Source organism: Lolium perenne, chromosome 3 (genome assembly GCF_019359855.2).
Source record: "Lolium perenne isolate Kyuss_39 chromosome 3, Kyuss_2.0, whole genome shotgun sequence".
NCBI lineage: Eukaryota > Viridiplantae > Streptophyta > Magnoliopsida > Poales > Poaceae > Lolium > Lolium perenne.
Genome location: NC_067246.2, coordinates 262453273 through 262465928, shown reverse-complemented (window position 1 = coordinate 262465928; position 12656 = coordinate 262453273). Strand labels below are relative to the sequence as shown.

Genomic DNA, 12656 nt, shown 5'->3' with positions numbered 1-12656 from the left:
TATAAGTGGGCTGTTTGGTTGCCACAGAATTGGGCTGTCATTTCATTTAGGAAATCCAGCAAAATGACATGGGTAAACAAAATTCCAAGCTGAGACCTGTCATTTGCGTTTCTCTATAGAAGCCACTAGCAGGAACTGGCGCAGCGGCACGCCGCGCCCTTATGTAGCCATGGGCTGAAGAACAAAAATATATTTATAGTGCAACCTGTGGCGACATGGAGGTGTGCTAGAGACCAGAGGATGAGCATGTAAGATAGCTCACCTTTTTATTACCGATATTTCTTATGTTGTGCACATCTTACATCACATGGATGGAGTTCTGTGTTCATAAGCAAAAAAGTTCAAAACACTCAGTGATAATACGTTCTCCTGAAGAGCAAGTGTGTGAGCCATAATATTTCGATACAACATGATTCAAGGCAAAGAGAAATGAAGAAGGATGCATTTTGATAGCCCTCGGTGGATCTTGTCATTCCTCAGACTGGGTTGTGCATCTCTCGATCCAATTCATCCTCGCTTGGTAGCTGAAACAAAAAGGAAAATGTAGCAGTATATGTTGTGCTCTAAAAAGCACCAGAACCAAAACCCAACTGTGCAAACTAACCAACGGGACAATAGTTGGCTCACTTTGACAAAGGTAGATATCCCAACTTTCTATACCTAAATCTCAGATTTTTTACACCCGGGGAGCACACATATTGCCTTAAGAAGAGTATCATGTAACCAATAATAGCAAGACTGAATAGAGCAATTCTTATGTTGGTAAATCTTGTTCAACCTTCTCTTCAAGACACCGAGATTACTCATGGTCTGACAGGAAGCACTAACCTATGGTTCAGCACTCTCATTATCCATGATTCTACTCTCAGTGTCATCTCCTTTTGAAATTTTATAAGACACCTAACTTCTTTAAAAATAACCATCATACTTTTTATAGACTTTACACAAACTTATCCAATATATCTTTGCATATCCCTACTTCTTTTCCTTTGTCTCCAATACTTTGATTAAGTCTTTGTTCCCAAAACCGGCAGCCTAAAACTATTAAGCCATGACTAAATAAAAATACCAAGACACTGGTGGGACAGAGGAAAACCGACCAATCTTCAGGTCTGCTTAATCACAAATTACTTCCTGTGGAGCTCATCCATATCCCTTATATCCCTACCAAGACACTGGTGGGACACATTGTAGGCTTGTTACATACGCTTCTTTTGTCATCCAGATTTCAGCTGACACCACCGAAAAGTAGAGAACTCAAACAACACATATCACCGATGGTACTGTGATTTTTAGTAAATGTACTGATACAATCCCTTCATGATGTGATTTGTTGTTACCTCAGGTGTTGCTCAAGTGTAGGACACTGATTTGCAAATTAAATGCATCCAGATGGAAGCAACCACAATACATTAATGTATGTATCTAGGCTGAAAGCTGAGAACACTCTTAAATTTCTTATTTTGGTCCCATATACCATAAGAGTATCCATAAATAAGACAGCATATTTTAATCAAGGTTCAAACAATGGTGATGCATGTGATACAGTAGATCCGAGAGTGCAGTAGTTATGTTCCATAAATGCATTACATAAGGCAATGAGTATGATATAAATTCTAAAATATCCAGTTAAGTGTTACTTTAAGTCTTTAGCAAAGGGTGTGTCTGATGGATCATATCGACCTTAGGATAGTTTTTACAGCACTCTTGGTTTTATCATTCCCAGATTACTCATTACTATATATTATCAATAATACTTTAGGCTATTTCTTATTTGACGCCTTCATCAGAAATAATTTAAATGGCATGAAACAGTACATTGCATCTTATTCTACCCATGCACAAATTGAAGTAAGGCCTTCATATTTACCGTCAATGTATGATGAATATGTATGAGGGAACGCAACTTGCAGGCCCTGAGTAGATGTGGCAAAATCTGAACTCCCATAACCCGCCTTCGGAGAAAAATACTGATCTTACATATTATAATATGATGTATAAACTGAAGCAACCCTTACTACAGGTGCAACGTTATACACAATAAGAACCACGTGTGGTAAACAAAAATTCTACCATTTTCTAGAAGAATACTCTGCTGACTAAATCTGCTACTGCTACTTAATTAGTGAAGAAATGTGTATAATGCATCGCATTCTATTTCATGGCTTTTAGCATTGTCTTGGATAAATTCTGTGGGATTTTCCATACTACTAATTTTACCGTTTTCAGTCAATAAGTTTCCACAGTCTAGTCAAAATAAATAACATGCCTCAAACACATCCTGAATAGTGTGCATGTAGATGGATGTGGGGACATAGGAAGTATAGAAAATAGAACTGGGAAGTGAAAAGCTGCATTTTGCAAACTCCATTGTTGCCCTGGAAATTCAGTCCGGAGTGGATCTCGTAAGTGCTGCAACCAAACCAATTACTTAACAGAAATAATAGCATACATCAATCAATGTCTTAGGGCTTAGTCTATGATACATATTAACATGCAGCATGAAAATACGATGACACAAGGAAATGAGCATATGTGCCCTGGCAGGAAGATAAAATTTTGCGAGGTTGGACACATTGTAGGCAATGCCTTCTTTTTACCTCTAACCATGATCTGGATAGTGAGATGCACAATAGATCAATCTGTGGCAATCCATGGTCGATGGTATGGTATTGCAGTTCGTTGTCCAATTCTGTAGAACAGGTGGAGGCAAACTAATACAACATATGCTCTGACAACACTAAGAGCTTGCAGATTCTTTTTTGTTTGCATGAGATTGATGATGTGATAAATTATTATTTTTAGCAGATATGCAATAAACTCAAGAAGGCCTCAGCAAAAGAAAAACAATTCGTCAATCATATTTATGTACTGAAGAAACTGCAGGGCTCCCTCGTGGTAAGGCATCAAAACCTCATATATAATTATCCAATGTTCCCAGCATAAGCTAAGTTGTCAATTTTCCACAAACTTAATTTGACATGAAGTAAACATTCGAGGAGAGTGGTGTACAGAAATAATCAACCATTATATTCGGTGCAAGCCTAATAATTCTTCCATTATCAAATGATTGTCATCAACAACAACAAAATTCGTCTATTCATTTCATCAAACACATGGCGTGCAAGAAGCCATTGTAAAAAGATGGAAGAGAGGAGGGGTTGCGGGGGTCACCTTGTTGGCCTTGCGGGGATGGAGGAGGGAGTGGTCTGGCAGGCCTACCTAGGCACGCACAGCCGTTAGTGTCACCGTCGGTCACGTGGTCAATTGCCGTCCCGTCCGAGAGAGAGAGAGAGGAGGTGAGATGCAACAGAGAGGAAGGGATTGAGATAGGGGGAGATGTGGAGGATTTCATACCAGAGCACCAAACTCTCCACGTGAGCCTATTGCACTGAGCGGAGTTGGCGTTGCCCAGACCAAGACCGCATCCCGACCATGGTGCAGCACATGGCCTTGCCGCCGCCGTGCTCGGCCAGCGGGCCATGCAACCAATCCATGTTCCGGCCGGCGGCCGCACACGCGGAGATGAAAAACCGCCAGCAGCGCGGGGAGTCTGCCAAGGCAGCGCGCGGGGGCCTCCGGCCGGGCACGGCAAGATAATGAACCAACGGCGGCGGGGCGTCTGCCGAGGAAACGCAACGGATCTTCGTCTGGGCATGCGGAGATGACAAACCTGGAGCCACTGCTGCCCACGATACAGAGCACCGTTGCAGGTCGTGAAGCGAAGTTGTCGGGCCGGGGGCGCTTCCAGATGCGGAGCTGCGTCAGGCGAGACGGAGCGCCGCCGCGACACCGCGACACCGCAGCAGGAGCGGACCCTCACAACAGCCGTCGGCCATGTAGGAGCTCGACCAGGGCGATCTCACGGCTGGGGATTGCTCGAGTGGGGAAAAATCGTGTTGGAAACCGTCGCTCCATGTCGCTCTCCCACTCATCACGGCGTCGCATCTTCATCAGCAGTTGATCTTGAGCGTGCTCCACTTAAATCCGCCGCCTCCTCTCCAAACACAACCTCACCACGTGATCCTATTGCGCGCCGGCGTCGGCCGGAGCATCACGCGAGGATAGCCGGCGAAGCACACGAAGCGCTCGAGCTAGCTAGGGAGGAGATCAAGCCGAGTGGCTAGTGGAGATCGGTGGAAAAATAATGACGGAAAGCGAGGAAAAGACAAGAAGAAGATGTGAAAGATATGGCACGCGTCCGGCCACAACCAGGCGTGGCGTGGGGGCCTTGGGGACATGGACACCTAGCGCCGCTTTGACCGTCGAGCAAAAATCCAACACCTGACAATCTGAACAATGTTGCACCACCTTCCAGACGTCTAACAGCTACAGCCACACCAGAAGCACATCACCTCCAAAGCTTCACTAAGAAAAGCACATAAATATACACATGTGTTGTCAGCATATTGAACCTTAGTCTCCAGAATAAATGACACGGAGCACCAAAAGTGTACACAGGAAAGAACCGACCGAAACCAAACCACCAAAACGAATTCAAAAATCTGAGAAAAATCGAGATTGTGAAGGTTTAATATAGTAGTTATTTATAAATTTAATATTGAATTATGCTGTCATTTGCAATTTCTGTGGCAACCAAACAAGTGTCCATTTCTGGAATTACAATATAAATAAAATGAATACATGTATTCATTTCAAAATGCTACAAACAAAATGAAAACCTGGCTTCCCAACAACTTCTTAATGAATCACAGATGCTGATGTTCAGTTGAGATGATACACTTAAGAGTCGAAACAGCAGTGTCTAGCACATGACGCCATTGGCACAATGGGGTATCAATAAAAACAGAAAAGGAATGCATATGTCTCCACAGCAGGATTTTCCTATTTTAGGCCTTCCGTCCAACTACTAGGAAAATGCTAGTCTTGCTTGCTCTAAACAAAAAACTATGCATTGCAATGCAAAAGGTAATATTATGAAATGTTGACTACAGAGTGTGTTGCCTGGCAGTTCACTAGTATCATGAAGCACTGCCTACCAACTGTGTTTCCTGGAAATGTGTGGAGAAGGAGACACGCCAACAGTTCAAAGATATTATTCAGCTGCCTAAAAGCGGGGAACGAAACTTGTTACAAAGGACAGGAATACATAAAACCACCTCCGCTGCAACAAAACAAGACCAAATATCTGGTGGTTCAGACCACCTCCTACGCTGCAACAAACATGACCAATGCTGGTGGTCCCGGTGGTTTCTTAAACCGTTGCTTCCCTGGAGAATGTCAAAGACGGTTTCAGAAAACTTGCATTAGAACAAGCAGATGGCCTTCCTTCCCGTTTACTTGTAAGGAGCGATGATCCTCCTCCGCCGTCTTGGAGTCTCCCTCTTCACATACATCTTCTCCATATCATTCAGTGGACGGCTTGATCCATCAGGCAAGCTCATGAACTTCCAACCGCCTCCTGTTCCGCGTCTTCCCTGTGGCCCAAGCTTCTCGACCATGTAGGCCCATCCATCATCCGGTCGTCGTCTGCTATACTTGTGGCACTTTACCTCCCCTGCCACCTGTAATCCAATAAAGAATGCCGCAGATCAGATTACGGTTACTCATTACTTGATGAAAGCTTGAGATAGGTCCAGTAGATGAAAACAGATGATCAATGAAAAACTTGTCTACAGACAGATTGTTTTCCCAATTCCCATGTTCACAGAACTTGACAGGAACAGAGTTTGCTGTGCACAAACACCAGTACTCCACAACAAGCAAACTTAGCAAGCCATTATCATGGGGTCTCACAAGTCACTACAACAAGACTGCAGGAATTTGCACTGGATTAAAAAGAACTACCAAAAGTACATGACCATACTCATTTGGCTATACTACAGTACTCCACAAAAAGCCACTATTATGGGGTTTTCCGTGTGACTCCAAGCAGTCTGCAGGATTTTCCACTGAATTACAACAAAAGAGAATGATAAAACTGCATGGACAATCTCTTTCAGTTAGCAAAGAGAATGTAGGATCCTTACCTTTTTCTTGTTGAACTCCAAGCGTTGAACAAATTCTTCGTATAACATGTTGTCTTCCTTCATCGAAATCTCATACAGCACCTCATCAGGATCTCTTGTCGTGCCATCCCAGCCCTCAGGCATAACTTTGAAGTCAGGTTTATATGGAAGGGATGCAACATGAAATTCCCTGTCATGGGAATTGAAGAACCTAGAAAACCAAAGGAAGGGTCAGATACCGAGTAATAAGTTGCAATCCCAATCATAACCTGAGAATTTCTTATACGTAGTTTTATTCCGACTAGTCATGAGAGAAGGACATACAATTTACATAATTGAAATTTAGCACATAACATCCAAACTGAATGGTAGCCTTTACCAAGAAGTTGAGACCAATTTCCTACTGTTTACCCATTTCCAGAATCGCCTTGATGCGTGTAATGTTGAGCTAATCTTTAGTACGAACCCGAATTTTCAGGACAAATCCAGCTAAGACGAGCTTTCTCAAGGAGAATAATGTCAACGACTGTTTTGCTTGCAAAATGGCATTAAACTAATTACCCTAGCTTTACAAAAATTCATCCTAGAACAGTACATTTCAAACACAAAAACCAAGCTTAAAGCATTCTCATCCCCTCAACAAAGATTCCTCAACTTTCATTTGTAAACCAGATACTCAGTTCAGTCTCAATCGCATAGTTCTAACCTAGGCTTCTCAACATTGCATGAACCAAAAACTGTAAGACTAGTGAAAAGTATTCATGGACTAGCTAGACCTATTTCTACTTCTTCTAGTCACTTATTTCCTACAATGCTCTCTTAAATAAAACCAGGGGCTACAAGCTAGAGCCCTATATTTTGTTCAACACCTTTGACAGTTCGTAAATACTATGTAAAAATCCATGATCTAACTAATTTTGATGCGAAACTTAAAAGGAAGCAAACGGAATGATCACATACTCTGGGCAGCTGTCTAGCAGGATCTCGACGGAGTCGTCGAGCGGCTTGCCCTGCTTCCTCTCCTCCTCCTCCTCCATCTCCTTGAGCCACAGGATGGCGTGGACGCGCTGCCGCATGACGCGGAAGTCCTTGGCGAGCCGCTCCACGGTGTAGGTCGCGGGGTCCTCCTTGTGCAGCCGGTACATCTCCTGCTTCTCCGAGTCCTTGAGGTAGGAGCCGCGGGATCCGGGCTCCCGCACCTGCTTCAGGAGCTCGCAGGTCTCACGCAGCCGGTCGTCCCACGAGTCCACGAACGCCTTCCCTTCCTTGTTGTCGCGGTCGATGTCGCGCAGGATCTCGTCCTCCTCGTCCATGGCGCGCACGGCCGCCAGCTCCCTGGAGACGGGCGCGGACGGGGAGGGGGCGGGGCGCCCGACGGCGGAGGCGGAGCCGTCGAAGTGGTCCTTGGTGATGCCGGTGGACCAGGAGGAGCCCCATTCGTCCCCGCCTCCGTCGCCCCCCGGAGAGGAGGAGAAGGAGCGGGCGAAGGAGAAGATCCTGGCGGCGGCGGCGGCCGGCGGCGCGGGGAGGCGGCCGTGGAGCAGGGTTTTGCGGAGGAGAAACATTTTCTGGCTCCGCTCTTGTGATTGGGCTGCCGCGCTCACTCACTTGGCTTCAATGGAGGTGTGTGCTGCCGGGGCAGACCTGGGCTGAGTTTCCAGGCCCATTTGAATTGACCTGCATTAAACATACACATCACCCTGGATTTTCTCTTTTTTTTCAGAGACTGGAAACAAATACTCCCTCCGTTCAAAGATGTCTTGACCTTTTTTTTTACAAGGTATAATTTTTTTGAACTTTTATGTTCATGTCCATGCGTGCCATGGTGCAAAGTGGAAGTGTCATTTACCAAACCGAGTGAAAAGTGTAAACTTTTGCAAAACATGATGCAATACAAACAAGTGGCAATTTATCAGGTTCAGATTGCAATTTACGATAAGCATAAGCCACAAATGTATCACACAAAATCTTCATATGTGTCTAGATGCATCCAAAATAAAATAATCTAAAATGTATACAAAACCATTATGAGGACAATATATACATATATGTATATATTTTGGTATTATGATGTGACCATTTGTCAATATAATTTTCCCAAAATAATGTTTGCTACTTTGTTGGGCATGTATTAACTTTTAACCATAATGAACAAGATTTTTAAACAGGGAACTATAGGTATATGCTTCATCATCCTATAATACAGGCCTATCACAGAAGGAAAGTAGCAATTAAGAGAGGTGCTGGCAGAATCCATCCACCCTCTCCGTCATGGACGATGCTTGCCTGCTCCAGCTGGGTGCGACCATCTGTGCGCCGGAAACGTAGGTGATGTATCTAACGGCTGCCGCTTAGGCATGTACAATGGTGATATCTTAGCAGTGCCACGTAGGATAAACGCTGATGTGGAGGAAAGAGAAAGATGAAAAAGGACTTTGCCTTCTCTTAGCTAAGAGATCATCTCTTAGCACAATCTCTCTCACCACAAATTTAGGATGTCTCGTTACTAAAGATAAAACTAAAAAAAATATTATACATCATATTTTATTGTTATATCTAGATTACGTGGTAGGGTTAAGATAAGACAGCATTAACCATTGCACATGCCTTAGGATGCCCTCCCTCCTCTTTTTCCTGCGTCTTGCCTAATCATCATTTTGTTTGCAAATACGGTTATGATACTCACCCCTCCCGTAATACACGCCCGTCATTAAAACTGAAGGGAATAGTCTCCTCCTCCAAGATGCAGAGTATGTCTACGTCCAACCACTGTCGTGACTCCTCAAGCAGCCTCACCATCCACCGAGTATGTCGTCGAACTCAAAGTATGCGCGTTCAGCAGCATCGCCACGCCCCCGAAACCGCGCCGCGATGAAGGGAACCTGCACACTGTGTGTGATGTCGTCAAGGACGATGCCTGATCATGCGGCGTCAGCCTATCTTCCCCCTCGCCGGCCGCCCGCCGCTCGAAAACTACACCATAGCAGGCATGTGCATGAAAGCGCATAGCCGGTCCGCCGTGTGCGCCGCCTGATCCATCTGAAACATGTGTGGTTCAAAGATTCAAGCGCAGACCCGACTCCCGGCTCGGCAGCCTCCTCGGATGTGCCTCAGAGCGCGACCTGATGTTCTAGGCCTCGCCAGCGCTCAACGCTTCTGAAGTTCAGACATCATTAGCATCTGCATGACGCCGGGCTTAACCTATCGGGGCGCGCGGTTCTTCAGTGCTTGCCGGCCACTCCGTCCACAAGGAAGCATGTGTCGGACTGCAGCTCCTCACAGACCATGAAGATTGAGGGCGGAACTGTTGTGCTGATGAAGCTAGCAGCCCACATGGCCACATGTCCTGTGGCCGTAGCGCGCCCAACTGTGTTAGACCGGGAAAAGAGAGATAGAAGATGTACGACCACATGATTCGTATTACCTGTATTTTTGATTTTGTTTTTGGTAACATGCTAGGAAAAATGGCCAGATGCTTGGGATGCACGCCACATACCCGCAGGCCGCAGCGCACAGATGGTTGAACGCCGCGGGCGCAGGCAAGCCTCGTCCCTCCGTCATCTGCTCCATGAACAAAGTTTCCCATCTCTGAACCATCATCTGGATTCTCTACGATACCAGCTTGATGTTAATGGACCAATGCAAGCATAGCATTGTACAACACAATCATTGTACGAATACTGGAACAAACAACCAAAACTATATAAAATGGAAATAGTATGTGATATGCTAATCTTCAGTTTGTATTTTTTAACGGAAATCGATCCCACTGGATGGGTTCGCGTTGAAAAAAGTTAGTATTTTTTAACGGTATAAGTTTTATGTTTTGAAATCCTAGTATTGTGCAAATCCAGTAAGTTTCCCACATCCACATGTTTTTCTTGTCAAGATATTGTTTCAAGTGTGGTGTCATAGTTTCATGGTTCTATGATATGTCACCTAATAGTTGATTGGCGTCTGCTTCATATTTGGGGTGAACTTCTTGTTACACCATTTATTGGTCGAGCTAATAAACGATGAACTTGCGTTCTTACCTTCTTGAAGGCGTCGTCCCCTTGTCAATCTGATGGCTTTCATTGGTTGATCTCAGCAACTTAGTCAGGATGTTCATCCTTGTCTTGGTATTTCAGCCGGACATGGCGATGGCGGCGCGAGGATTTCCTTCTTGAAGGCGTTGTTAGTCGTAGGTGTTAATTTCATATCTTGTAATAGTTCTGTTATAGTTGTCTATGTTATGTACTCTGCTTGTCGATCACATTATCCTCGTTGTCTTGCTTCAGCTTTAATAATAAAAAATGTAGTGTGCATCATTTTGACGCAGAGGATGTAAGTTTCAACCACCTTTTCGAAAAAAAAAACCCTAATAGTTGTTTATTCTTTGATTCTTTCTAGACTGGTAAATGGAAGTTTCATTTTCCTTATCTATGTTATCCCGTGATAACATGATCACACGACCATACGATGTACATGTAGTGAATCATAAGTTTGGACCTCGTGTGGCTTAGAAAGACTAACAAAAACTAGCAAACGAAGAGGCTTGAAGACAAGAATTCTGAATAAAGGAATCACATAAAAATTCTATGCTCTAGGGATTATATTCTGATATAAAAATTCTGCCAAGTTGGTGAAACCCACGGTGCCAAATGCTGCGGGTTGAAACGATTCTAGAAAGGAATCCCCGAAAAGAAACCATGATGAGAAATAGAAGTCCATGAATGGTGGCAACTGGCAACAAGAACAATCGGAAAGGGGGAAAAAGGAACATTTGCAAGAACTAGGATTCCCCCCTTTCTATCTTATCGGCCCCTAATCCAATAACATCACTGTCCACCGTGACACTTCCTTCTCTCCGTTTCCAAGGTCCTCCTTCCAAGATACTCGATATAAAAGGAGCGAAGGCGAGAACCAACAGAAGATGGGAGGACACGTGACGGATCAGAAGGGTGTAGGCGAAAAAAGAGAGGCAACGGCAGGGTTTGTTGTTGGCAGGTCCATCTATCAAATTCGGTAGTCCATGCACGTCGGTAGTCTAGGTATTTTGCATCTCTCAAAATTGTTGTTTTCTTGATTCAGTCCGGCTCTCGCTCAAGTACTGATGTTGCTGACCATGTATGCAGGGAGTTGGTGCCCTGAGTTGAATCTTGCGCGGTTTTGCGGTCCGGTGGTGAGAGTAGTTCATATGGTCATGCTCCTTGCCATCATGGAAATTTGGTACTACTTATTACATGATCTTCTGGCCGTTGAATCACTAATCAGTACTAGTAATCTAGGGGTTACGTGATATTGTGTTTTCAACTATTTGCTCTGATGAAATCTGATAGATCGGTAAGCTTTTACGGAACATGGTCGTCACCCAGATCTTGAGTTGTTGAAGTTGTTTTGCTCAACTTTCTCAGCTTTACATGTAAGGAGAATCTCGTCGGCACATTTTGTGACAATGGACGACGGGTTATACCTTATGATTCCAAGCCACCTCCTGTTTCCATATCCTGAGATCTTGTCCAATGGCTTCGATGAATTCTTAACGAACACAACGGCATGTACTCATACACACACCTGCAACAGTCCATCATCGGTTGCGACGCACACCCACACGTGCCTGCACACGCACACGTGCCTGCACACGCACACCCATGTCATGGCTTCCGGTGAGGACGATGTGGAGCAAGATCAGCTGAGAAATCCCAGCCGGAAACCTCTGGGGAACCGAGAGGCCGTGCGCAAGTACCGGCAGAAGAAGAAAGCCCACGCGGCCTTCCTGGAGGAGGAGATCAAGAATCTCCGCGCTGCCAACGATCAGCTGCTGAAAATGCTGCAGGGGCACGCGGCGCTGGAGGCCGAGGTGGTGAGGTTGTCGACCCTCCTGCTCGATGTCCGTGGCAAGATCGACGCAGAGATCGGTGACATCCTGCTCCATGACGAGCCTCCTGCTCCATGCTAGGACACTGACGCTCAGGCCGCAGCGGTCCGTCGGGAGGATTGTGGGATCGATGAGAGTGGCATCGTTTCAGGAGAACTTGGCGCTCCTGAAATGGCGGATTCCGTGGATGCCGTTGCGAGCTTTGTGAACTCTGCTGCCTAAGTGGCTGACAATGATGTTATTCTGTGTTCTTTGCTTTGTCTCGGATGCCTCGGATGCTTTGCTTTTGCTGTTATATTTCCCCTCCCTCGTGTCACATAGTCTGTCTGAATAATGTGCGGCTATGAGTAGAGCGTGAAGTTAAACCATGTCAAGTTCTTGATGATCATACGTTATTTTTACTTGGTTTGGATTTGTACTGTACTTGTATATGGTACTGGAAGAAGCTAATACTATGACGGAACATGTTATACGTTCATCTCTTTTTAATATATCATTGTTCAGTTTTTCAAATAGATTCTGTAATAAGATAATCATCTACTTTCCCATCATTTTGACATGTTGGAAATATCTTGGCTGCCAAGTTAATGTTTTGACCAACAATCAAATCAATAATATATTGGTTATGTTTAAAGCGCAATTTTTTATAAATATTTTTTCAAACTATTAATAAAAGAGGATTTATCATTCTTGCCATTTTGACGGACTTAAATCTCAATTTTTTTCTTTCCATTTGACCGATTGAAACCTTGATTTTGCTACTGCTCCGTTACAACACTCCTCGGTTTTGTCATTCCATTGTCTCTACCGTTAGTCTACAATTAGTT

The 12656-nt window shown here is 44.5% G+C and overlaps 1 protein-coding gene, 1 long non-coding RNA gene and 1 pseudogene across 2 annotated transcripts; 1 reads left to right on the top strand and 2 right to left on the bottom strand.

Moving 5' to 3' along the window:
• Positions 1 to 243: 243 nt before the first annotated feature.
• LOC127344145 (uncharacterized) lies at positions 244 to 4124 on the bottom strand. The gene is made up of 2 exons (XR_007877773.1): positions 3175 to 4124; positions 244 to 524 (listed from the first exon to the last, which is right to left on the bottom strand). It is a non-coding gene; the product is annotated as an uncharacterized lncRNA (long non-coding RNA).
• A 791-nt stretch (positions 4125 to 4915) lies between these two features.
• Positions 4916 to 7576, bottom strand: LOC127344146 (protein GAMETE CELL DEFECTIVE 1, mitochondrial). The gene is made up of 3 exons (XM_051370371.2): positions 6930 to 7576; positions 5991 to 6180; positions 4916 to 5525 (listed from the first exon to the last, which is right to left on the bottom strand). Exons 1-3 carry the CDS (start codon positions 7532 to 7534, stop codon positions 5298 to 5300), a joined length of 1023 nt encoding a protein of 340 aa, XP_051226331.1. The 5' UTR covers positions 7535 to 7576; the 3' UTR covers positions 4916 to 5297.
• A 3312-nt stretch (positions 7577 to 10888) lies between these two features.
• On the top strand, positions 10889 to 12342 carry LOC127338653 (basic leucine zipper 23-like; annotated as a pseudogene).
• Positions 12343 to 12656: the final 314 nt, after the last annotated feature.

Excerpts from the sequence above, each read along its gene's own strand:
- LOC127344146 (XM_051370371.2), bottom strand. The coding sequence starts at position 7,534 with ATGTTTCTCCTCCGCAAAACCCTGCTCCACGGCCGCCTCCCCGCGCCG. Across the intron at positions 6,181-6,929 it reads CTGCTAGACAGCTGCCCAGA|GTTCTTCAATTCCCATGACA; the intron begins GTATGTGATCAT and ends TTGGTTTTCTAG. Across the intron at positions 5,526-5,990 it reads TGGAGTTCAACAAGAAAAAG|GTGGCAGGGGAGGTAAAGTG; the intron begins GTAAGGATCCTA and ends ATTGGATTACAG.